At 39.0% G+C, this 27,601-nt stretch overlaps 2 protein-coding genes across 9 annotated transcripts in view; one reads left to right on the forward strand and one right to left on the reverse strand.

Annotated features, from left to right (window-relative positions):
* The window catches only part of CD86 (CD86 molecule), a 90,801-nt gene that overhangs the window by 56,566 nt on the left and 6,634 nt on the right, over positions 1-27,601 (reverse strand). For 3 of the 6 annotated variants that reach the window (XM_077884033.1, XM_077884027.1, XM_077884026.1), the window contains exons 2-4: positions 23,849-23,945; positions 18,939-19,052; positions 17,440-17,497 (exon numbers count right to left, since the gene is read on the reverse strand). In XM_077884033.1, coding sequence (XP_077740159.1) covers positions 17,440-17,497; positions 18,939-18,999 — 119 coding nt within the window. In that variant the 5' untranslated portion in view covers positions 19,000-19,052; positions 23,849-23,945. Of the gene's footprint in view, positions 1-6,302; positions 6,457-17,439; positions 17,498-18,938; positions 19,053-23,848; positions 23,946-27,601 lie in introns of those variants that run through there. The other 3 variants (XM_077884028.1, XM_077884030.1, XM_077884031.1) reach the window with 3 other exon arrangements.
* ILDR1 (immunoglobulin like domain containing receptor 1) overlaps positions 24,658-27,601 on the forward strand; it is a 30,549-nt gene continuing 27,605 nt past the window's right edge. For all 3 annotated transcript variants that reach the window (XM_077884023.1, XM_077884025.1, XM_077884024.1), the window contains exon 1: positions 24,658-24,831. In XM_077884023.1, the coding sequence (XP_077740149.1) occupies positions 24,777-24,831 (55 nt within the window). In that variant the 5' untranslated portion in view covers positions 24,658-24,776. The remainder of the gene's footprint in view (positions 24,832-27,601) is intronic.

Genomic DNA, 27,601 nt, shown 5'->3' on the forward strand with positions numbered 1-27,601 from the left:
GTGTGTGTGTGTGTGTGTGTGTGTGTGTGTAGTTCTATGCAATTTTATCACATGCGTGAATTCATGTAACGGTGAGGAAATATTCCATCACCACAAAGTTCCCTTGTGCTAACTCTAGGCAGCTACATACCTCCTCCTTTCTCCATGACCCATGGTTAAACCATCGATCTGCTTTCTTGTCTTTATGTTACGTCAAGAATGACATATAAATGGAATCATATGATATGTAACATTTTGGGATTGGCATTTTCACTTAGCTTAATTCTCTGGAGATTCATCCAAGTTCTTGTGTATATCAATAGTTCTTTCCTTTTATTGCTGAATATTATTCCACAGTATATATGTACCACAGTTTGTTTAACCATTCACTTAATGAAGGACATTTTTCCCTCTGTTTTTGAATATTATGAATAAATCTGGTATGAATATTCATGTTTTGGTTTTCGTGTGAACATAGGTTTTTCATTTCTCTGAAATAAGTGTCCAAGACTGTAACTGCTGGGTCATAAGATAAGTATATGTTTAGTTTTGTAAGAAACTGTCAAATTGTTTTCCAGAGTGGCTATACCATTTTACACACCCAACAGCAAAATATGAGTGATCCAGTTTGTCTGCTTTCTGCAAGCATTTGATGTTAGCATTATTTTTTCTAGCCATTCTAACAGGTGTGTAGTGATAGCTCACTGTGGGTTTAATTTTCATTCTCATAATAGCTAATGATGTTGAACATCCTTTCGTGTGCTTACTTGTCATCTGTATATATCTTCTTTGAGAAAATGTCTCTGTATATCTTTTGCCCATTTTTGAATTGTCTGTTTACTATTTAATTTGATAAATGAAAATATTTCATTGGATCTTGAATTGGCATTTCCTTAATACCTAGTGAAAAGGACCATTTTTTTGTCATTTACATTTATTTTTAAGCATTGCTTAATTACTAACTACATTCCATTGCTTTTGTCATTTTATAATTGTTGGTCACTCTTCCTATTTACGCTATTCTACACAGTTCCTTAAAATGATCAGGTTCTGGATAAAAATTTATTGTTCTCTTGGCTGAAAAGAGTTGTAAGACGAGGATGATGATCTAGGTTTATCTTTTGGGTAGTTATTTTTTCATGTTTTATCCCATGGTTAGTTTCTGGTTGATATTGACTAATTGGTTTACTTAACTAACTATTCATTCCTTTTTATTTTTATTAGATCTTTTAGTATAGTCAAAGTGGATTAATTTGATCTCCTATAATATAAAACTGTGACATTTGGATTGTTTGGCAGATAATATCCCTGAGACTACAGAAAGCAAATTTTAGACTTATTTTGACTTCAAAACTTTCTAAGAAAATGCTTCAATACTTATTTATTCTAATTCTACTACATTTTTCTGTTTAAATTATGAGTGAGCCCCAAAATTCCACTTGCATTTGTTTTCTTCTTTATTACATCACCAGATTCACCACAGTCTTCATCTCTGAGAAGTCTCAAATAACAACTTCTTTACAGCTTTACAAAACAGAATGGAACCTGTGTCAGTTCTAAAAATCTAATTTGTAAAATGATAGCCTCAGAAATTCTTTTCTCCCTGAAAACCTCCCCAAACCAGTTTGGTAGGAAAAAAACACTATCTGCACACACACATACACACACACACACACACACACACACACACACACACACCGGGTTTAGCAATTAGAGGAGGGAAAACTCCAGGTCTGGCTGACTGGACTCTAGGTTGTTTCCGTGTAGCTGTTGTGGACAGCAGAGGTGAGTTAGGTCCAGAGAGATCTGTCATCGCCAGATGTTTGCAGGAATGCTTCATGTACTGCCTCTGTATTCTCAGCTCGCTATGATTTGCTCCCTCTATTCATCCGGGAGATCTCTGCAGAGGTCACCAAAGGCCTCTGGACTGATATTTTCCATCTTCCTACTTCACCTTTCTGCAGAATTTGACACTGTGACCACCCTCTGCTTTGTGAAATATTTTCCTTCTCTTAGCTTCAGTGACATAATGCTTTTTCTTCCCTCCCCTAAACACTTAGGCCCAGTTTTTTTCTCTGGCTGCATGCACTTTTCTCACCAAGATATTATGCACACTCACCGAGTGTATTAGTTTGCTAGGGTTATAGTAACAAAGTACCATGAACTGCGGCTTAAACAACAGAAGTTTTTTGTGTCACAGTTCTGGAAGCCAGAAGTCCTAAATGAAGGTGTCAGCAGCTCTTGTTCCTTCTGAGGGCTGCGAGGGATGGCTCTGTTCCAGGCCTCTCTCCTTGGCTTGTGAATGGTCTTCTCCAAGGCTCTTCACAGTGTCTTCTCTCTCTATGCATGTTTCTCTAAGTTTTCTTCACCAGCACACCTATCATCTTCGATTAGGGCCCACTAGTGACCTCATTTTGACTTGAGAGTCACTGTAAAGATTCTATCTCCAAAGACAGCCACATTCTGAGGTACTGAGGTTAAGATTGCAACATATCGATTTTGGCGGGACACAATTCAACCATTAACACTTAGTCCTTAGACTAATTGTTTTCTGTTGTATCTCATGTGTTCATTGTAAAAGTTTGGTAAAACAGTTTGTCTTTCCCTGGCCAAGTCCTTTTCTTGCTTGCACCTATCTCTTCCCTTGGTTTCTATGACATCACTTTTCTCCTGCTTTGCTCCATCTCTCTAGTTCCTCTGTGATGTCTATTGTGGACTCTTCATCTTCATCTCCTTCCTTAAACGTCAAGGTTTTCCAGGTTCCATCCTTGGCTTCTTCTCACTCCATAATCCTCTCTCCCCAGTGATCATACCCACAATGAGAATTTCAGCTTTTAGCGGTACTGATGCTGAATACTGCCAATATCTATTCCAGTCTATACCTCTTTTTTGAGCTTTGGACCTGTACATTCACTTGACTACTTGGGCATCACCATCCAGCAGCTCCACAGGATCTCAAATGCTGCATGTTCAAAAATGAACTCACCTTTAGTCCTCTCTGTCCCCTGGCTCAAATCCAATCCACTTCCTATATCCTTCATTTTATGAAGGATGCACTGTGTGCTTAGATTTCTCCTTCCAAGCTCCACATCTTTCAGAAACCAAATCCTGTCAATCCTTGTGCTTAAGTATCTTCTAAATGTATCCTTTCCTTTCTTAATCCCCAATAACTGCCCTGGTTTCATGTCCTCAACACCTCTCCTTGGATTATTCCAATAATTTCCTAAACGAATTCCTTGTCACCAGAATCAGTCCTGCACTCTGCTGCCAGAAGAATCTTTTAAAGCAACTTTATCAGATCTCTGCTTGTTTATTAGTCTTCAAACTTAGGCTGCAACTTTATGATAATCACAGCTGGATGCCCAGGCTCTGGATGGTCTGGCCCCTCCTAGTTTCTACCTCATTTTCTGTTATTACTATCTGTCAGGCATCTTCTCACAGCTATACTTGCAGTTCCCCCATCTGTCTATTTAATCACCCAGACCTTGGGTCTTTAAACCATGTTGACCCTCTCATGAAATCCATAGCTAGTGGTCTGTAAAAGCCTCAGCAGATCTCTGAGCCATCCCTTCTGCACCATCTCTTATCCAGGCTTCACCCCTGCACCTAAACTGACTCTCTGCTTTCTTAGCTTCTCTTCCTTTCCAGTACTTGGCTTCTCATTGTGATCAGAGTCACTCCCTGGAAGTGGTTGGCCTTGTCCTCAGACTCTGTCTATTTCTGGTCAACATCACTGGGGGCCAGCCTGTCTTAACAGATTCAGAGGGTATTACACACTTCTGTTGGGAAAAAAAAAAACTTCCTGAATTCTAGTCCTAGCACTGGCATCAAGTAATTGTGTAATCTCGGATGAATCACTTCCCCTCTATTAATCCTAATAGTAAAACAACTAATGATAATTACTGATTACTTATCAGAGCAAGATTCTAAGCACTTTACATGGGTTATCTCTCACAACCACCTTAGGACTTGTGACCTCATTGTACAGTTTCTTAACTGAGGATCAATTTTAAGCAACTTGCCCAAGGTCACACAGACAAAAAGCAGGAGAAGCTAGGATTCCAGCATCAGCACTCTGGTTCCAAAGCATGGCCACTTAACCACTGCTCTCTTCTTCCTCCCAATATGCAGCTCTCTCTAGAGCCATGGCATCACAGCTGTAAAATATGGAAGTGAGTGCTCTGATCTTTCCACATAGAACATTCTATGAAAACAGGCCTATTAGTATCTAGTGAGTATATTCTGAAGAGGAGTCAAGAGAAGAAAAAATTAAACACAAAGGGCCAGAACTCTAAAAGTGGAATTCCACAAATTATGAGTTATCACATAGTACTAGACAGTTATCTGCTTTTCTGAGAGAAGCCAAATATTGATTTCCTTTTTGTAATTATCTAGTTTTATTTTTCTGCCTGCAGATGTAATCCAAGTTCAAAAGTATAACGTAGAAAATAAAAATCATCTGTATTTCTGATTAACATTGTGTGTGTACAGGTTTCATGTATAAAAGTAGTAGCACTGTATATTCTGCTTTTTTTTTTCTTTAGCTAAAGACATTAAAATTGTTCTACAATAGAATTTTTAATGATTTCATGATATTCCATTATGGATGTTCCATAATTAACCAATTACCTATTTTAAGACATTTAAGTTGTTGCAAAGATTTTCACTATCAGAAACAATAAGAAAAATATTTGTGTCTCTAAAATTTTACAAATATATGATTATGTCTTTACAAGAAATTTCTAAAAGTTGAACTTCTTGGTTAAAGAGCATATACACTTTTAAAGGCTTTTGATTTGTAACACCAAATTTTTGTCCAGAAAGATTATATTACCATTAGCAAGTAATAAGGGTATAGATGTTCTTCCCTCCTTAGAAACATTCTACTTTTTAAAAAGAAATCTGCCATTTTGATAAAGAAAAATAATATTTCACTGTTTTAATTAGCATTTCTTTTATTTCTGATGAGATTAAACATTATTTATTGGTCATTTATATTTTAAAATTTTCTGCTCATTATCAAATTTCAGGCACTGTGAAAGAGTGAATCTTAAGAACAATATAGACAGTGGCCAGTTTCTAAAGATGTTAGGCAATGTTAACATAATTAAATGGTGTCACTTCTATAGTTCCACAAAAATGATAAATTCTGAATTTTTTCATACATGTGTAATATTTCAAAACTCTACTGCAAGGAAAATGACTCTTTACTTGGAAATTAAATTCTAATCTTCTGAAATAAAATCAGCAAAGCTGTTTCCCTAATCAGTAAGCACTGCATAGATGAGGGTTATGTAGATTTTCAAAGAAGAGTAATAAATAATAACTGATCCCGCCTGCCCCTATCTAAGAGGAGGGTGGATGTGACTGCTTCTAGTAAGTCATAGCTATGGAGGTGTGCCACGCAGCGAGAAACCTTGTGGTACAGAGTAAAGCAGCAAGAAAGATTGTAGCTTCACTCCTTATGAGCAGTGTGACCCTACCAAGTTATTTAGGTTCTTTAAACCACCGTGATCTTATCTATAAAACAGAATGGGATTATCTCTCCGAGAGTCATTGTGAAGATTAAAATCCAGTGACATAATATGAATAACGTTATGTACATCATGTTTGTTCAATCCTGGGAAGCTAATTGAATTAGTACTTTACTTCTTTCTTCCACCTAACTCTCCTCAGAATCTCTCATGGCCTGTTTGTGACTCATTTACTACATTCTGCATTTTCTTCTTACACCTCATCTTCCTTTTCCTTTCCCTTGGCCTCTCTCCTTCTACCTTCTCTATCTCATTCCTCTGCCCCCAGGCCAACCTGACCAATCTTTTGTGTATACAAAATTTACTCTCTAGCCTTTGTAATGCTTATACAGATGTGTATAATTTTTTTCTGATTCTTAAAATCAACAAGTGCAACATTAAAGTATTTGAAAAAAAAGTTTAAAAAACAAAATCAATCACTTCAAAAACCCCCAATATCCAGTAAACTTTTTGGTATCTCAAATAATTCTTAACTTTGAGTGGCAGTCAAGTGTCTTGGTAGAAATATGTTTTAAAAGATCCCCAGCCTTGGAGCTATAGGATCAACCTAGAGTGGTTGCTCTCAGATGGGGAGAATGGCTTCTAGGACTTCATCTGATTTTTCACAGCATAGATTGTTTTTTATCCCAGGTGTTCCTGCTCTTGAATTGTGCATAACTATACCCTTAACATATTAGCATTCTTGAACAGAAAGGACAGAAAACAGAGCACCATCCTCACCGTCAGTCTGCTGCTGAGGTAACTTAACTCTTAATTGCCTTTCAAAGAAAAATAAGAATGATCACTCACCATCTGAGATACATCTTGGCTGCATCTGCTGTTGTGCTAATGTCTGGGAATGACTCTTGTCTCTGTACTAGTCTGTGTTACAGTGGAAGGAGGAGCAACCCCTTCTACGCCTGTGAAAGCCTTCCTCTCAATGACTGTATATCCTGTAACTTTCTTCAATAAAGGCTGTTCCTCTTTTTTCTACAGATTTTGCCAACACTTGTGGAAGAAATTTAACCCTTTCCTTGCACTTGAATTCACTGATCTGCATCTAAATATATTTTTAAAAATAATTCGGTGGCTTGAGTTCCAGACCTGACATTAAGATGAGGCTGACTAAAATTTCCCCTCTTGAAATTCCCTCAAAAAACCTAGAAAATAAAATAATTAAAAAAAAAAAAACCTCTCTGCATTTATAAATAGAATAAAGAATATCCTACAGTTTTGGTAAGACAATAAAAAGTATAATTTATTATGGATGTGGATTAGGAGTGAGTAGCCTCCTCCTACTGATTTCCACCACAGAGATAATAGAGGATTCACTGAACTTTGGGGGCAAGGGAAAGTCCTGTGAGAGCTGCACAACCGAGGAGGTCAAACAAAAACTACTGCTTTTATTATTTCATTCTTACTATAGACAAAAATTAAATTGGTCAAAGAGAAGTTTCCTGAAATAGAGGTCTGGGGGGGAAAAAGCAGTATCCTGAAATTAAGAGATGTACTTGAGAGAGAAACATAAAATTCATCAAGTGGAAACTATTTTCAGAAGAAAATAAATGTCCACATGTGAACTGAAAGGACATTTTGAACGATTTCAAAGGATTCAGATTGTCAAAAAACCTTTAAGAAAATGGATTTTCCTCCAGATAAATCATGATGAGCATTTAAAGTTACAAAGATATTGAAAGCTAAAAGCAAAATGAAAAAGTAGGATGTCTACAGAGAAAGATAAAACAGCTCAACCTCTTACTAAATCCTGTAAAAAAAAACCCACAAAACAATATCTATAGAGTTTTGAGGTAGCATTCTTTACCTAGAGAATATACCAATTAAGTATGAAGATCAATAGAAATGTATTATCAAGCAGACAGAACAACAACAAAAATACTGCTACAAAGATAACCTTCCTAAATAAATTACTTGAATATGTGTTCCAGAATAGTAAGAAATGAATTAATATCGAAAGCACAAGGATACAGAAGCTATTGTCTTGATTGCCTGGCTCCAAAAAAAGGAGAAAAGAGAAAAATGAAAGGGGAGGAAGGGCACAGTGAAAGCAAGTGCTAAGGTGGAAGTTTATAGATGTAAACACTTACTTTAAAAATTAAGAAAGATCTCCATAAAAAAAAATCTTAAATCAACAACTTAACTTTACAACTTAAGGAACTAGAAAAAGAACAAGCCAAACCCAAAGATACCAGAAGGAAGGAAATTGTAAAGATTGAAACAGAGATAAATGAAATAGAGAATAAAAAAGCAGTAGAGAAAATCAATGAATTCCAAAGTTGGTTCTTCAGAAAAATAAAACATATTAACAAAACTTCAGCAGCAAATAAATTAAGAAAATAAGAGAGAAGCCTCAAATTACTAACTTAGAAGTGATCAATGGTTCAAAGAAATCAAAAGGAAAATCAAAATAGATTCTTGAGGCAGCAAAAATGAAAACACAAATTACAAAAACTTATGGGATGTAGCAAAAGCAGTTCTAAAAGGGAAGTTCATAGAAATAAATGCCTACATTAAGAAAAAAGTAAGATCTCAAATAAACAATCTAACTTTGCACCACTAGGACCTAGAAAAAACAAACTAACCCAAAAGTCAACAGAAGAAAGGAAAAAATAAAGACTGAAGCAGAAGTAAATGAAATAGACACTAGAAAGACAATGAAAAGACCATAAAAACTAATAGATGGTTTTATTTTTTTAAAGATTTTATTTATTTATTTATTTCAGAGAGAGAGAGAGAAAGAGAGCATGAGCAGGGGGAGGGGCAGAGGGAGAAGGAGACTCCCTGCTGAGCTGGGAGCCCAAGGTGGGGCTCAGTCCCAGGACCCTGAGATCATGACCTGAGGTGAAGGCAGCTACTTAACTGACTGAACCACCCAGGCACCCTAATAGTTGGTTTCAAAATGATAAATGACATTGACAAGCCTTTAACTAGATTAAGAACAAGAAGAAAAGATTCAAATCAATAAAATTATAAATGAAAGAAGAAACATTACAATTGATACCACAATAATACAAAAGATAGAAAGAGAATATGATGGACAATTACATGCCAATAAGACAGGCACATGAAAAGGACCTCAACATTACTAATCATCAGGGAAATGCAAATCTAAACCACACTGAGATACCACTTTACACCTGTTAGAATGGTTAGAATCAAAACAACAAAAAATATTAAGTGTTGGTGGGATGTGTAGAAAAATGAATCCTTGTGCACTGTTGGTAGGAATATAAATTGGTGCAGCCACCGTGGAAAATAGTATGGTGGTTCCTCAAAAAATTAAAAATAGAAATACCATATAATTCAGTAATTCCACTACCAGGTAGTTACACAAAAAAAGGAAAACATTAATTTGAAAAGATCTATGCATTCCTATGTTTATTGAAGTATTATTTATAATAGCTAAGATATGGAAGCAACCCAAGGGTCAATCCATAGGTGAATGGATGAAGAAAATACAGTATATGGGGATTACTAAACCACTGGGTGGCCCAGTGGTTTAGCACCTGCCTTCGGCCCAGGGCATGATCCTGGAGTCCCTGGATTGAGTCCCACATCAGGCTCCCTGCATGGAGCCTGCTTCTCCTTCTGCCTGTGTCTCTGCCTCTCTCTCTCTCTCTCTCTCTCTCTGTCTCTCATGAATAAATAAATAAAATCTTTTAAAAAATACAGTATATATGCACACTGGAATATTACTTAGCCATAAAAAGGGATGAGATCTTTGCATTTGTAACAACATGAATGGACCTAGAGGATGTTATACTAAGTGAAATAAGTCAGACAGAGAAATACAAATACCATATGATTTCATTTATATGTGGAATCTTAAAAAACAAGACAAATGAATAAACCAACAAAAAGCAGAAACAGGGATCCCTGGGTGGCGCAGCGGTTTGGCGCCTGCCTTTGGCCCAGGGCGCGATCCTGGAGACTCGGGATCGAATCCCACATCGGGCTTCCGGTGCATGGAGCCTGCTTCTCCCTCTGCCTATGTCTCTGCCTCTCTCTCTTTCTCTCTCTGTGACTATCATAAATAAATAAAAATTAAAAAAAAAAAAAAAAACAAAAAGCAGAAACAGATCCATAAATACAGAGAACAAATTGATGGTTGCCTCAGGTGACGGTAGTGGAGGGATGGGTAAAATAGATAAAGGAGAGTGGGAGATACAGCCTTCTAGTTATGGAATAAATAAGTCACAGGAATAAAAGGTACAGGTTAGGGAATATAGTCAATGGTATTATAATAATGTTCTATGGTGATAGATGAGAGCTACATTTCTGGTGAGCATAGAATGACATATAAACTTGTCAAATCACTATGTCATACACCTGAAACTAAAGCAACATTGTGTGTCAACTACACTTCAATTAAAAATGAATAAATAGATAGAATTGGCAAAAATACTACACACCAACAAATTGGGTAACTTAGAAGAAATGGATAAAATCCTAGAAACATATAACCTGACAAGACTGAATTACAAAGAATAGAAAATCTGAGATCGATAATGAATTAGGAGATTGAAGCAGTAATCAAAAACTACAACCAAGAAAATGCCCAGCACCTGACAGTTTCACAGGTGAATTCTATCAAACATTTAAAAAGAAATATTGCCAATCCTCCTCAAACTCTTCCAAAAACCTGAAGAGTAGGAAACAATTCCAAACTCATTTTACAAGACCAGGTTTACTGTCATTACAAAGCTAGATAAGGGCACTATCATAAAAAAGAAAATTATAAGCAAATACTCCTGATGAACATCAATGCAAAAATTATTTTCTAAAAACAATTTTATTATTTATTTATTTGAGAGAGGGAGAGAGAGTATGAGAGAGGGAAAGAGAGAGAGCACAAATAGAGAAAAGGGGTAGAGGGAGAAGCAGACTCTTCCCTGTGGAGCAGGGAGCCTGACGTGGGACTTGATCCAGGACCTTGGGATCATGACATGAGCTGAAGGCAGATGCTTAACCAACTGAGACACCCAGGTGCCCAGATGCAAAAATTCTTTAAAAATACTAGCAAACCGACTTCAGCAGTACATTAAAAAGACCATACGCCATGATTGGGTAGGATTTATCGCTGGGTTTTGAGGATGATACAACATATGCAAATCAATAAACATGATATACCACATTAACAGAGTGAAGAGTAAATATCATATAATTATCTTAATAGCAAAGCAGAAAAAGCATTTGACAAAATTTAACCTCCTTTCTTGATTAAAAAAAAATACTCTTGACAAATTGGTGCAGAAGAAATGTACCTCAACATAACAAAGGCCATATATGACAAGCCCATAGCTAACATCGTGCCCAATGGTAAAAAGCTGAAACCTTTTTCCCTATGATCAGGAATAAGATAAAGATGCTAATTCTCACTGAAATCCTAAAATTTGTATGGAACCACCAAAAACTTAGCCAAAGCTATCTTGAGAAAGAAAAACAAAGAGGGAAACATCACACTTTCCAATTTCAAAGCATATTACTGGCTTCTTGCATAGCTTCTGGGAGAAAAAGTCCACTATAATCTTGTACCTTTTCTTTAGTAGGTAATCTTTTTTTTCTCTGAGTATTTTCAAGACTTTTTCTTTGCTTTTGGTTTCCAGCAGTTTGATTTTGGTATAGACTGAATTGTGTCCAAAATTCAAATGCTGAAGTCCTAATCCCAATTACCTCAGAATGTGACTATATTTGGAGATATGGGCGGTAAAGGGGTGATTCAGTTAAAACGAGGCCATTATGGGGGCCCTTAATCTGATCTCACTGGCATCCTTATGAAAAGAGGAAGTTTGGACACACAAAAAAGACACCATGGATGATATCCATGGACAGAGGGAAGACCATGTGAACATACAGCAAACAGGTGGCCATATGCAAGGCAAGAGGAGATACCTCAGAAGAAACTAACCCTGCCAGCCCTTGATCTTGAACTCGCAGCATTCAAAACTGTGAGAAATAACTTTATGTTATTTTAGCCACCCAGTCTATAATATTTTGTTATGGTAGCCCTAGGAAACTAATACAAATACGATATGTCTAGGAGTGGGCTTTGTTTTATTTTGTTTTCTTTTTTAGTATTTTCCCTTCATAGTGTTTTCTGAGCTTAGATCTATGATTTGAGATGTGGCACTAATTTTAGAGAATCCACGGCCATTATTTTCTCATATATTCTCATATATTTCTTCTATCTCATACTTTCTCTCAGCTCCTGAGATTCCAGTTACACGTATATAACATTTGATATTTTCCTTCAGCTCTTGGTTGCTCTGTTCTGTTTATTTTTTCTGCATTCTAGTTTTTTCCTCTTGCTTATCAGTTTATATGATAAGTTTATATGACTATATTGTCAAGTTCCATAATTTTTTCTTCTATTGTATCAGGGCCTGGTTAAGGCATTTTTCATCTCCATTACTACTTTTTTTTTATTTCTAGCATTTTCATGTGATTCTTTTGTTTATACTTTACATTTCTCTGCTGAAATATCTGTCTGATCCTATCTGTTGTCTACCTTTTCCATTAGATCTTTTAACATATTAATTATTTTAAATTCCCTGTAAGATAGTTCCAACATACATCATATTTGTGTCTGGTTTTAATGATCATTTTGTCTCTTCAGATTTTGATTTTTCTTGCCATTTTGAATTCCTCTGCTGTAGATTGAATTGTATCCTCCCACAAATTCATATGTTGAGGCTTTCACCCCCATTGTGATGGTTTTTGGAGATGAGGCCTTTGACAGGTATTTAAGTTTAGATGAGGTCATGAGGATGGGGATTTCATGATGGGATCAGTGCTCATATAAGATGAGATAGCAGGGAGCTTGCTCTCTTTCTGTCTCCACCATCTGAGCACACGTTGAGAAGGCAATCATCTAAAACCCACAAAGAATTCTTTTTTTCTTTTAAAGATTTTATTTATTTATTCATGAGAGACACAGGCAAAGAGTAATGCAGGTTCCATGCATGGAGCCCAATGTGGGACTCAATCCTGGGACCCCAAGATCACACCCTGGGCCGAAGGTAGACACTCAACCGCTGAGCCACTCAGGCGACTCCCCACAATGAATTCTTAACAGAACCCAGCCAGGCTGGCACCCTGATCTTGGACTTCTCAGCCTCCAGAAATGTGAGAAATAAATTTCTGCTGTTTAAACCACCCAGTCTATAGTATTTTGTTATGACAGCTTGAGCAGACTAAGATAGCCTCATGATTTTTTGTTCAAAGTCAGATGTGTTATACAAGATAATAGATACTGAGGTATACATGTTCTGTGCTTAGAGATAAGCCTGCCTTTCCTTTTGCTAGGACTTCGTGATGGAGATTTGTGTTGTTTGTCTGGAGTTGAGTTGGGTTGGAAGTTCAGTGTTGCGATGGTTAAACTCAGTGATTAAGTTCACAGGCTTCAAATTTCTCTAGCAATACCTCGTGTGGTCTGTTTGTCAGTGTTTCTCTCATTGTCTACTCTACACTTGGCTTTACACTTACACTTGTCTTTCTGCTTTTTTTTTTTTTTTTGAGTCTTCCCTTTGAACTGCTTCCCCAAAATAATCTGTCCTTGCAGCTCTCCTAGGTGTATTCCATTCTTATTTTTACTCAGTGTTTATTAGAGTGGTTATGGGGTTGAATGGGTTGGGCAAGGTCTAGTTCTCTGATGTTCTAATTGCTTCAGTTTTCATCAGACGTTGTGAAACTTCACTAGTGTTCTTGCCTTCCGCTGGACCTCGTGCCGGGCCAGAACCTATTCTTGACTTTCTCCAAGGGGAACATTTATTCTGTTTTCCTCCCCCAGTATCAATTGGCTCCCACTAGTGCCCTAATGATACATTTTTTGTTTCCATTATCCCTGCAGATTAAGCCTTTTGTTTTACAGACGAGATAGAATAGGTGGGTTCGAGCAGAGTGTTGGCGATAATTTCTAGTCCCCCTCATCCAGCCAACCCTGTAAGGAAAATGTCCTCAGAGTTTTCTCCAATTTTCCTTGTTAGCTCCTGGTGAGGTTCCCACAGGAAACCCTTCAACAAAGTACTAACCCCCCGGGGCTTCACCATATCATACTGGCCCACACTCAGCCTTTAGAAATTTATTTTAGTTTTCCAGCTGTTCTTGTTACTGGCTTATATGGCATCAGGAGGCATCTGACCCAGATAATGAAATGCTCTGATTCTGTTTTTCTATTAAAGGAGCTTGTCTCTCCCTAATGTTGTGTTACATTTTTGCCCTGCGGTAGCAATTTTCTTAAGAGTTCAAGAATCTTTATTAGTTTTGGACTTTGTTCCCCATTTTCTTGTTGTAAGGGTGGGAACAACTCTCTTCACAGCTCTCTATACTTGGTGAAACCAGTATAGAGAGAATATATATATTTCTTCATATATTTCATACAATTTCTGGGACTCAACCAAAATGACCAGACACATCATTTTGCTGAATACAAGGTCAATATACAAAATCAACCAAATGTCTATACACCAGCCATAAACAATAGAAAATACAATTTTTAAAATGATTTTCAAATTGATATAATTTACCATCAAATTAAATCAATATCTCCAAATAAGCCTCATGAAGATATATGATATTTTTACCCTAAAAAACTTTTAAAAATATTAAGAGAAATTGCAGAATATGAAAACAAATAGTGATATATACTAAGTTCATAAATTAGAAAGCTCACAAATATATAAATGGCAATTCCTCCCCAACTGATCTATTGACATAAGGCAATCCCAGTTAAGATCATAGTAGATTTCTGTGTAAATTAACAAGTTGATTCTAAAATGTGTGTGGAAATGCAAAGGGCTGAGAATAGTCAAGTCATTCTTGAAGAAGAAAATGAAATGAAAGGACTTGCTCTAGTAGATATGAAGGTCTCTTATGAGGCTATAATAATTTAAAAAGTGTGGTATTGGCACAACGGTAGGCAAACAAATAGAAAGACCAACCAACGAAAGAAAATAGAGAGTCCAGAATCAGATGTATAGACACTTTGCTTTTAGAAAAACTGACATTGTTGAGCAGAAGGGAAAGGATTTCTTTCTTTCTTTCTTTCTTCTTTCTTTCTCTCTTTCTTTCTTTCTTTCTTTCTTTCTTTCTTTCTTTCTTTCTTTCTTTCTTCTTTCTTTCTTTCCTTCTTCCTTTCTTCCTTCCTCCCTTTCTCTCTTAGTTTCTTTTTTAGTATATGTGCTGCTAAAGCAAACACAAGAATTAACTTTCAATAATTAGGCTTGGTCAATTGGATATCTGTATGAGAAAAAAAGAAGGGGGTTCCTGGCTGGCTTAGTCAGTAGAGCATGCGACTCTTGATCTCAGGGTCATGAGTTCAAGCCCCATGTTGAGTAAGGAGCCTACTTAAAAAGAAAGAGAAAAATGGAACTCCCTACTTCATATGTCAGTTATATGTGGATTGTAGATCTAAATGTAAAAAGCAAAATATAATGCTCCTAGAAGATGACAGAGGAGAATATCTTCATGACCTTATTTCTTAAATAATTCATTGAAATCTTAAAGATATTAAAAGATTGATATGTTTCTCCAAAATAAATAATAAAAACATCTGTTCATCAAGCAACATCATTTGGAGAGCAAAAAGGCAAGTCACAAACTGGGAGAAGATATTTTTAACCCCTGTAACCACAGAAAGGATCATATCCAGAATACAATAAGAAACTCCTATAAATCAAGAAAGCAATAGAAAACTGAATAGAAAAAAATAAGCAAAAGATTCTACCAAAGACAAAAAAAGGATATCCAAAAGTACTGAAGGCTGATAAACACAAAAAAAAGTGCTCAACTTCATTAGTCATCAGGGAAATGCAAATTAAACCACAATGCAATACCATTACACACCCACTAGTAAAGCCGTAATTGAAGACTGTCAATCCCAAATATAGCCAAGGATGTGGAACATTAAAGCTTTCTCTTTTTTTTTTAAGATTTTATTTATTCATGAGAGAGAGAGAGAGCGAGAGAGCAGAGACATAAGCAGAGGGAGCCTGATATGGGACTGGGGCCTGGGACTCGATCCCGGACTCCAGGATCACACTCTGAGCTGAAGGCAGATGCTTAACTGCTGAGCCACCCAGGCATCCCCAAAGCTTTCACTCATTAGTGGTATGTAGGTAAATTTGGAAGAACCTAAGGTTGAACATATGCTTACTATATTGATAATCTCTTGCTGCATAACAGCAATATTGTTTTAGTGGTTTAAAAAAACAAACATATTTTATCTCTTGTTGTGTCTCAGAAATTTGACAGTAGCTTAGCTATGTGGGTTTTGGCTCAGGGTCTCTCATGAGTTTACAGTCAAAATGTTAGCACTTCTGAAGACTTGACTGCAGCTAGAAAATTCCTTCCAAGACGGTTCACTCAGATGACTATCGTCCAGAAGCCTTAGTTCCTCACCATGAGGCTTCTCTATAGGACTGCCTTAGTGTCCTCATGATATTGTAACTGGCTTCCACCAACCTGGACAAGGAAGAAGGTGGAATGCCTTTTCTGACCCAATCTTGGAGGGAACACACCGTCACTCCTGCTTCTCTATTCATTAGAAGTGAGTCACTAAGTCCAGCCTACACTTGAGGGTCAGGGATTTAAGCTCCCCTCTTATGAAGAGAGGAGGGTCAGAGAATTTGGGGACATATATTAAAATCACTACACATACCCCATGACCAATTTTGCCCTGAGTCATAGAAGCAAAAAAAGGGTGAGTGTATGGCTCTCTAAACATTTACAATGTTTATAACATCATTATTCACAATAGCCAAATAGTATTAACAAAATGCTTATCAACAATACAATAGATAAATAAATTGTGCTATGGTCTAACAATATAATACTATTCTTAAATAGAAATTAACAAACTTACAGATACATGCAAAACCATAGATTAATCTTGCTAATACAATATTGAGTGAAAGAGACAAACTCCAAAAATGTGTACTACTTTACTTTCTTTATATAAATGTTAACAGAGGCAAAACCAATCTATAATATAAAAAGTCAAAATGGTGGTTACCTTTGGGGAGGAGAAGGGAGGGAGTGATTAAGAGGGGTTATGAGGAGATGCTTCTGAAATCACCATTTCATTACTGATCTCTAACTTGCCCAGAGTGGTAGTTGCAAAGATATATTTACATTACAGTTACAGTTCATTGAGCAATATACCTCTGATTTGTGTAGATTTCAGAATTGTCAAAAAAAAAAAAGATTTCAGAATTGTCTTATACTTCAAATTTGGAAAAGTTTTTAAAGATGCCAAAGAAAGAAAAAAAAGTATTCTTCAGGCAAAAACAAAATATGTCTATGTGCTGAATTTGGTCTGCAAGGAGCCCGTGTGTAATATCTGCTTTAGATCAGGTTGGAATATCATCTTCAGTAGGCCTCGAAGCCTATGGGTTATGTTAGACTTTTGTGGTAGCATAAATCTATTTCTGTAAAGTTTTGGATTGTCAAGTGTTGGTTATGGAAAAACCCTTCTGGATCAGTTAATCCAGTGAGTTTTCAAACCAACCTCTCTGGCAGTGGCAATCCCTTAGATACTTCATTGAATGCAAGAGCTTCTCAGAACATAGTACAAACACCACTGATTTAGGGACTCCTGGGTGGCTCAGTGGTTGAGCATCTGCCTTCGACTCAGGGTATGATCCCGGGGTCCTGGGATGGAGTCCCACACTGGGCTCCCTACAGGGAGCCTGCTTCTCCCTCTGCCTAAGTCTCTGCCTCTTTGTATCTCTCACATGAATGAATAAATAGAATCTTAAAAAAAAAAAAAAAAAAAAAAAACACTGACCTAGCCTAATACCCTTGTGTTACAAATAAAGAAACTGAGGCTTATAGAGACTGTTATTTGTTTAAACAGCTGCTTAAAAAATAAAAAAATAAAATAAAATAAAATAAAATAAAATAAAATAAAATAAAATAAACAGCTGCTTGCCTGTAATGTCCTGAGATTCGCTCCCAAGTTAAGGTACCATGTGTATGTTGTGCTGCCCCTGGTGAAGAAACCGAAAAAGGGAAAAGTTACATTATCTCAGGACCGTGGTCTTTGGAGTAGAAACCCTCCAATTCTGTCATTCAAGGTGGTGGCAAAGCAGAATTATCAAAGATAAGCTGAGATAAGCAATGTGTTGGGAAGTGTTCTGTTTAGGGACTGCCCTGGGGAATGCCCTATTTACTAACAAAGATGTGGGGCATTCTCTCATCCAGCTCACCCTTCAACTAGCTTCTCAACTCTAGCTGTACATTAGAACCACCTGGGAACTTTTGAAAAAATACTGCTTCCTGGGTCTCCCCATAGACGAATTGAATCAGATTCTCTGGAGTGGGCTGGAAAGAACTGGATATTCTGACTCCTACTGAGATCTACTGAGATGTGTATGGACTGAGCTCATCATCTCAGAGAAGTTCTGAGTCTGAACAACAAATTGGGCCTTGCCACAAGATGAAAAAACAGTAGAGAGAGAGAAAAAAAAAATCCCTCTGGTGGTAGCAAAACTCCAGGCTGCCTGACTTTGTTGCTATGAGCACTTGGACCTCTTCTCTGTGGCTCTAACCTCAGGAATACAGCCCCCTATTTGTCCCTAGTTTTTCCCCTTATAATAAAATATCAGAAAAACCAGATCCTTAGGCCTTACGTGAAGAGTGCAATTAAAGTACCTTGGTATCACGCATGGCTTTGGCAGAACATGGAGTCTACACTTCTGCTCAGAATGGGTCGAGCCCATTCTCTGAGAAAGGTTACCCTTAGAGATGCATTAGTTCCGCATTCCTCTGTCCAGCCAAGCAAGGGACCCTGCTATCTTCCTAATCTGGGTCCTTCTCGCCTTTGCAGAATGCCAGTAGTGGGAAGGACCAAAGAGATTATTTTACCAGTTTCCCATTTGATAGAAACATTTTTGGCCAAAAGTGACTTACTCGAAGTCACATTGGATGTCAGTGGAAACGTCATGGCACAAACACACGTGGTCTGATTCTATACCCCGTGCTCATTCTTTTTTGTCCTAAAAGTATTTTTAATTACAAAATATGTCAAAGATACAGAAAACCATATAAAATTTAACTGATTTTACACTTTGAGCATGTTAGTTTCAGATATTTTTTAAAGAATAAAATATTACAGATTCAACTGAAGTCCCTCCTAACCCATACCTCTCCTTCCCTCTCACGAGTAACAACACTCTGAGATTGGTGAATCCTATTCCCTGGAATGGTTTTTGTACTTCGTTCTACATACATATGAATCTTCCATAATACTACATAATACTGCTTTTTGTGTTAACATTTGACAAAATACTGTAAATAGTATCTTGTAACTTCTTTATTCACATAACATCATATTTTCAATATTCACCTATGGTATAGATTTAGTTAATTCATTTTGATAGTGACAGTGTCATATTATCTTATTCTACTGATAAGCCCTATTTTACTTACTTATTCCCCCCTGATGGAAAGTTGTTTCCAGGTCTTGCGCAAATTGTTTCACAGTCAACATCCTTGCACATGTATCTGTGTGTACCAGGGTGAGAATTTCTATAGATTGGAGACCTAGAAGGGAAATCACAAAGTCCTGGGATATATGCACCTTCAACTCTATGTAATTTTGTCAAACTGTTCCCCAGGGTAGTTGAACCAATTTACACTTCTCACATCTTTACCAATACTTGTTTGCTCAGTCTTTTTACATTTTAACCAATTTGTCACAGGTGAAATAGCATTGTTTTAAATTTACGATTTCTGATTATTGGTCATCAGTAGATGCTCAAAGTTGAGCATCTTTTAGTATAATTAATAGTGAATCAAACTTCCTCTTATATGAATAAACTATTCATCTCCTTACCATTGGGTTGTCCTCTACTGATTTTTTAGGAGTTTCTAAAGAATATGCTGGAGATATATATGTATATATTTGCCTTTTAAATGCACAAGAAATATCTTTCTCAGTTTGTGGGGGCTTTTTTGTTTTGTATATATTGTCTTTTGTTAATAGAATTTTTAAATTTAATACTGTCTTCTGTATCAGCTTTCCTCAATGACTTATTCTTTTTGTTTTCTGTTTAAGAGATCTTTTTTTAAATGTCATGTAGGTATTCTATCGCATTTTCTTCTAAAAGCCTGAAATTCTTACTTTTAACATTTAGATTTTAATCAGTTTGGAATTTTTATATAGTATGAAGAAAAGATATCTTACCTTTTAACATAACGAACATTAATTGTCCTAGCATCACTTACTGAATAGTTAATGGTTATCCCATTGAATCATGCCACCCCTGTTATGGATCAAGTTCTCATCTATATGGGTTTCTGTTTCCAGAATCTCTTATATTCCACTTGTCTGTTTGCCTATCTATGCCAGTGCCACATTGTTTTAAGTTCTATAGCTTTAACATTTAAAGAGGCAAATTCCCGGGACACCTGGGTGACTCAGCAGTTGAGTGTCTGTCTTTGGCTCAGGGGGTGACCCTGGAGTCCCGAGATCGAGTCCCACATCGGGCTCCCTGTATGGAGCCTGCTTCTCCCTCTGCCTATGTCTCTGCCTCTCTCTCTGTGTCTCTCATGAATAAGTAAATAAAATCTTAAATAATAATAATAATAGTAATAATAATAATAATAAAGAGACAAATTCCCCTCGTCCTTATTAATCTTTTTTCAAAATTATCTTGGCTATTTACCACTGTATCTCATTTAATTTTAGGAATATCTTGAGAAGCTCTGGGGAGATTTTTCAGGTTTGTGTTAGAAATATTTAGAATTTATCAATTTGAAAAACATTATTGTCCTGGGCACCTGGGTGGCTCAGTGGTAGAGTGTCTATCTTTGGCTCAGGTCATGATCCCAGGGTCCTGGGATCGAGTCCCACGTCGGGCTCCCTGTGGGGAGCCTGCTTCTCCCTCTGCCTGTGTCTCTGCCTCTCTCTGTGTCTCTCATGAATAAATAAATAAAAAATCTTTAAAAAAAAAGAAAAAATTACTGTCCTTAGTGATACTGTTTTTAGCCATGAATATGGTACAACTTTGCATTTATTTACATCTTTAAAAACTATTTTCATTAACTTTTTGCAGTTTTCTCCATAGAGCTGTTTCACATATATTGCTAGATTTATTCCTAGTTACTTTATAGATTTACTGCTATTACAAATATATATTTTAAAGTCATACCTTCAAAATGGATGGTACTAGTAAATACAGATGCCGGTGACCAAAGAGTATGTCTCCCAGTCCCTACTGACTCAGGGCTCCCTTATCAAGCTTGCAGCTCCTACCAGTGTCATTCAACCAATTGTACTCAATAAAGGTGTCCAACCATCCACAGGAGTATCATTTGGATGCTCCACTGTTCTCTCAGGTATGTAATATGTCTGAAATGATTTAAAACTCTTCTCCGTATATGCATTATTTAATGACAACACCATCCACACAAACTTAGTAACTTGAAACCTATATTCTCTCAATTCCCATACCTAATTTACCATCAGTCTCGTCAGTTCTATAGTCTAAGTATCTGCCCACCTGTCTTCTCTTCATTCGCAACACCAATGACTGAGCTGAGCCCTCAGTATTTCCATCTCGACCATAGTAACAGTTTCCTAACTGATCTCCCTACCTATTATCTCAGTTCTTCCTTACCATTCTTTTCATTGCTGTCACGTTTATTTTCCTAATATGCAAGTCTGATCATGCCTCAGCCAGCTTAAAACCTGTCACTATTCCCCCATTGCCTGCTATCTGAAGTCTTAGTTCTCCAGCTGGTCATCAAGGCCCTTTATTTACCCTGGCTCTCTAACATATTTTCCCTCCACTCCCCACCTTGCCCTAGCAAAACTGAGGTGCTTCTAGTTCAGCTATGCTATTCCCTGGTGCTATGATTTTGCACACAGTCTCTCTGTTTGGATTGCTCTGTTACACGTCACATGTCACATGTCACAGCTCACATGTCACTTCCTCCAGAAACTATGGATAAAGAGCTCAACAATATTTATTGAGCACTACCTATATTCCAGGTGCTATGCTAGATGCCAGACATATAAAATGAGTAAGGTGTGCTCCAGATGCTGCAGCACAGGTTAGCTACTTCCATTTTTTGCCTCCCTGTAGGTTTAACTGCTTGGAGCAGTTTTTTTACTTACACGTTTATTTTCTTTCTTCCACTTTTGATAAATACACAGTCAGACATACAAATATCACACTATTCTCAAGAAGAGATGCACATGCATATACAGACACAGTATTCAGAGACACTTATGTACAGGTTTAACTAGAAGTGTGATTATAAGTGATGAAATCATAAGCTCTGTATTTTGTGGTTAGACTCTGGATGAATGAACACAAAGAAACACAGTATGGCCAGGGTAGTAATTAAGGGTGTGTTCTCTGAAGGCAGATTGCCTGAGTTTGCATCTCAGGTTTGCTGCTTACAAGCTGGGTAAGCCTGGGTAAGTAACTGGACCTTTGTGCCTCAAGTTCCTCAGCTGTAAAATGGGGACAGTAGTAATCTCTGCCTCAGAGTGTTGGTGAGAGATTACTGAAGTTAATACAAAAGTGCTGAGAATGGTGCTCAGCACAACATAAGTGTTCAATAAATGGTACCTATTGTTGCTTTGTACATGAAGACCCTTTTGTCCCAGGCACTATCAGCAGGTCAAGTGATTTTGTTTTTACTTCTTTGTTTAGCATAAAAGAACTGTTTGTTGTTCTGAGCCAAGTCTATACTCTTATCACATCTCTTTTGAACCAATGGCACATGTTGGCAGAAGAACTGGTCCAGGAAAGCTCACAGTAGTGGAATGTAGTTTTACTTTACGTAGAGCTAAATGATATATGTGGAAACAAACTGCATTAGCTGGAAGAGTCAACGAGCTGTGAATTCAGATTAGGACTTAGCAAGGTGAGAGCGTGTGGTGTAATAGCTGACCCCAGAGAGTGTGGAGCCAGCTGGCTCTACCACCTACTAGCCTTGTGACCTTGGGCAAGTTACTTCTTTGTATCTCAGCTGCCACATCTGTAAAATGGAATTGATAATAACAGAAAAGCAGTCTCTATTCTATATAGTTATTGTACAAATACAATGAGATCATGCATATAAGGCACTTAGAACGTTGCGTGGTATAGAATATAAGTCGTAAAGAAAACAGATCCATGTAGTAGGCAGAGAAATATGTAATCATTGTGTTCACTCCAAGAAAAGCAATGGAGGTAGATGTTGAACTAAATGAGTAATCCCAGGAAAAAAATTCCATTGCACATGGGATAACCTTTGTAAAAGTCATATTTTGTTCCTATGGAAGCCTCCAAGGTATGCCCTCAGTTATGTTGGTTTTAGACCTCCAGGACTTCCCAAAATCTGTTCCATGAAACATCTGCCCTAAGATAGGTGTGAGAAAAAGGGCTTTGGGGTTGAATAATGCTGAAAAATGCTATATGACTTATTTCCTTAGGGATTTCAAATGTATAGTACACTCTAAGGGCTTGAGAAATGCTACAAAAACGTTTCATTTAGTTTAATCCAGAATTTCTTGAATTTGATCACAGATTCTTTTTTCTATATACTGTTTATTAACATGCCATGGAATAAACATGGAAAAATGCTGGCTTCAATGAGTATTAAAAATGACCTTTGTATCAAAACAAGGGCTGAGGGGCGTGGGAGGTAGGTTTGGGAAAGAGAGGGCTTATACTTTTTTGGACTGGGACTGAAAATTGTCTAGAGCAATTTACAAATCCAGGAGTCACACAAATCCCTCAGGGTCACAAACACTCAAATACATAGAATGTTCCCAGGAGCACAGTCTCTGCAGGGGGTTGAGGGTTTCTTCACATTAGATCTTGCTTCTGCTGCTGTGCTGAGATCCCACTGTGGAAGGTCTAAAGGTCCCTGAACATACTGTACCACCTGCCTTTGGCCATGTACTGGCTCAATTTGCTTCCTACATTCTTGAAGAGAAGAGGCCACAGGAAAAACATTTAAAGTAGAGTGGCCCAATTGGGGAACCAGAGGCCACACTCGGCGGAAGAAGGGGAAGTCGGGAGAAGGGACTGGGTTGACCTCCAATCAGTTTCAGGACAAGAATGTTCCTCTGGGAGGAAGGGAGGTGGAGGACATCAGTAGCTCTAACGAAGAGAACCCTTCACAGCAGAACAGGACAGGAGATATACTTAAGAGGAATAATATTGACTTCCAAGGTCAGTGATGAGAACGGGAGCTTCCTCAGGAACGGAAATGATGTTTAATACATCTTTTTAATTCTTTTCTTGAGGAAAAAGATGGTGGCTAGGAGAGAGAGCACAATGAACAATCCCTAATCGGGGAGAGGTGTATAAAATATTACACTGGCTATTTACACTGACCAGTGTAGAGGTGATCTTCCAACTTAATGTTGTTGGTTGGTTGGTTCCTGAAGGCAGGTGTGTCTTCTTCCTGGGTTTTACTCTTCCCTGTGGGATCCTGCCAAGAAAGGACAGATTGGATTATATCCTAGTTGGCCTGGTGCAAAGAGAGCCAGAATCTTTGACCCTGGGAGGGCTGACTCAGTGAGGGGCTGCTAAGCTGCACTTCCCACAGGATGGAAACTAAGAAAAAGAAATGTATCAACAGGTGGTGGGAGCCTAACTGCAGGTGGTGGGAGCAGGATTTGTTCTTATCACTTTATATTTCTCTAACTTTTCTGTAATAAGCATCTATGACTTTCATATTTGCGGAAAATTAAGTCTCTTTCTCTAGTTTATACTGCACATCTTTAGTTTCTAGAAAACCTGAGCAGACCTTATGTGCAAACTTCAAATTGGTGTGTTTTCAGTGGGGGGGGGGGGGGGGGGAGAAGTTTTCCAGGCATGTTTGAGGGAATGGAAATATAGCATAAGACGTATAACCCCGAAAGTTGTATCCCCCTAATTCTACAAAGAGGGGGAGGCGTTTGCTAGGGAAACTCAAGCTTTCCCCAAGAACTTCTGGGGAAAGAAATGGTTTGGCAAGAGGCGGGAGGGGTGCGGCCTGCGACGGGCTTCCAGGGAGGCGAGGGCCCGGCAGGCGGAGGACGGGGAGGCGGCAGGTGGGCCAGGTGGGCCAGGTGGGCGGCCCCGGGCCCCGGTGGGGGCGGGGCGGGGCGGGGAGGCGGGGCCGCGGGGAGCGCGGGGTGGGGCTGAGCCGGGCGCACCTGCCGGCCCGCGGCGCACCTGCCCCCGCCCTGCGCGGCTTCCCGGGGACGTGGTGCGTCCGGGGGCTGCAGCGCTGGGGCGAGCCCCGGGGCCCGGAGCCGACGGGCCAGGAGCCACAGGCATGGGCCCGGAGCTGCCTGCACCTTGGCTGCTGCTCGTCGCCGGGCTCCCAGCAGGTGAGCCTGGGCACGGACGCCGCGGTCGGCCCGGACCTGCAAGGCCGCAGACGGGCCGCCGAGGCCTGGGCCGCGCCCCGGGCGCTCTTGGCACAGCCGGGGGCGGAAGGGGGGCCGGGGGGGGGGCTCGAGCTGCTGCCCGCGGGAACCTGTTGTTCTCCTCTCCCGTCAGCCCGGGCCCTTCGGACAGCAGGTGCAGCAGGTGCAGCAGGTGCAGCGAGGGCAGGAACTCGAGCCTCGGGGCTCCCCCCCCCCCCGCCGTCTTGAGGCGCTTCTCGGTCTCCGACACTGACCGGCTGCAGGTGGAGGCACTACCTGGCCTCCCAGTTACCTGGCTCTTGCATCAGAGGCTTGCTTTTAGGTTTTAAATACGGTGCCAGCAACGCGTTTGTTCGCTCCTGGGAGGTTATGACGCGTCCTGGGCACAACGGCCTGTGCAGAATGATTCCGCACCTGGTTTCCAGGACCAAACCGTGTGGCTCTTTGCTCGTCCTGTTCGGTGTCGCTCTTCGCCTTGCTTTGTATCCGCTCACGCCCCTGACTTTATCCCTCTCTCGGTTATCCCCTACCAGGTGCCCGGCCACCCAGCCGCGCCTCCCTTCTCTTAGCCTTCCCACCTGCCTGCGTTGGAAAGCATGGTTTTTGTGTCTCATTGTATCTCTTGGAAATATGACGGGCATGTGCATCTGCATGAGTAAAATCGGGAAAGGATAGCTGAGTGACTGAATTTGCAGGACTGGCAGCCCTTTTCCATTAGGATGTAGGTGTGACCTTGCCAACAGGACAGGTATGAGCTCCCCTGGAAGTTCCGCCCTGTTTTATTTCATTTTACCATTCCCCATCCCTTCTCTTGGGGGTAACTGCCCTCTGATCTCTAAGTTGTTAGTGGGAAGTCTGCTCAGTTGGGTGACAAAGCAACGCGAGTCTTGTATTTTTTCTGAGGGAAAAGATGTAATAGGAAGATATGGGCGGAATTTCATTTTTACCAGCTTGATAGGACATGAAAATCACTCAGACGTAACTAAATCTCATTCTGACAAAGATGCTACAAGAGCTTAAGCTTAACGCTTAGAATAAAAAGGAGGGAGAATTGCAAAAGGGTGAGAAAACTGGAAAATCATATTCCTAAGGTCCTCTGGCTCGCACCATTTCTGCGGGATACGTGTCCTGTCGGTTGTCTGGAGCTGACAAGGGTAGATGGTGGACACGTGGCACATAAGGAAATGGACTAAAGCTCATCTAAATTGAAGTGCCCGAAATTTCACCAGAGCAGTTACCAGCTTAGGCGGTAACAGCAAAATCAGAAAAAATCCCAGCTTCTCAGAGTCTTCTCTCCTTTACCTTATGTGTTTAGCTCAAATTCCACAGTAGCTAGCGCTTGCTGGAGCTGCTGGACCTGCCTTTTCAAGAAAATAGAGGTCTATAACCACCTCCGCCCCTTAGCACCGCATCCCCAGAATAGGACTTTGTAGCCAGCAGTCATCCAGGTCAATAGACTAAGAATAGAAGCCTTACAAACAAAAATCTTATGAGAGTATAAAGGCCAATCCTTAAATCATCAGCATAGTGTTTTCAAGGCTATTCAATTTGTATGACGAATATTGTACACTGAACATTTTTTCCAAATACAGTGATGATGACCAAAGGGTATATTCTTATAGTAAGCAGATTGCTAAACGGACAAGGGGCTTTGGAAAGTAGAGTCCCAACTGTTCAGGAACCAGCCATGCAGTGTTAGTACCAGGATGCTGAAGCGGTAAAATGATACAGGCTGGCGTGTTTCCTGGCCTTCTCTAACTGGAAACCTACCCGCATGACCCATTTTAGAACCAGAGAATGCTGAATTCAAGAAAAGTGCAAAGTGAACATCTAGTCTCACTTTTATTACATAGGTGTGAAGTTGAGATTTCAACTGTTCAGACTCCCAACGCTTTGAGAGGAAGTAATTATTTTAGATATTTTCCCCAGAATATGTGTAGGGAACATTAAAAAAAAAAACTGCATTCAGCTATTGAATGTGCATCTGGGCTTTGTATCCACATTTGTGTGACTTTGGTCAAGTTACTGAACTGCTGAAAGCCTGCAGGAAATAGGAATATTTAAAGTACATATCTCAGAAGGTTTTTGTGAGGATTAAGTGAAATGAAGATTTCAAGGCACTTAAGATAGTGGCTGAAACAGAGGGCTTAATGAATGGTAGCCGTGGTGATAATGGTAGTCATGATTTAGACTCAAGTAGGAATTTTTTAGAGCTAACTTTCAAGAAACAAATTTCCCCTCCTCCTTCCCCTAAGAAACTGCAATTAATAGTCAGATGGACTATCAGGTTGGAATTCCGAGTCTGCCTCTTACTGTGACTTTGGAGGAATTACTTCAGTTTTCTTCATCTAGAAGACAGGTGAAAAATTCCTGATGAGCCCTTCACACCCTCCCACTCCCAGAAGGCCAGCTCATATTGGGTGGGTTAAGATTAAGCACTGTGTCTACAAAACGGTCATCACTCAGGAAATATTGGGTTCCTCCTACTGTCCCCACCTCTTTATTTTTAGACCAAACTTCTTAAAATTCTCTAAGGCTAAGCTGAAACTCAAGTTGCTTCTCTCACTTCCAGTATCTACCAAAGCAGCGTTTCTCAAACTTTTTTTCTACAGCTTTTGCAAAGGAATACAGTTTATGTTGTGATGTGTACACGTATAAAAGATTTATAAGACAGAAACAAAAATACACACACAGAGACACACACAATGCCATTGCTATGTCAGATGAAAGA

Source organism: Canis aureus, chromosome 35 (genome assembly GCF_053574225.1).
Source record: "Canis aureus isolate CA01 chromosome 35, VMU_Caureus_v.1.0, whole genome shotgun sequence".
NCBI lineage: Eukaryota > Metazoa > Chordata > Mammalia > Carnivora > Canidae > Canis > Canis aureus.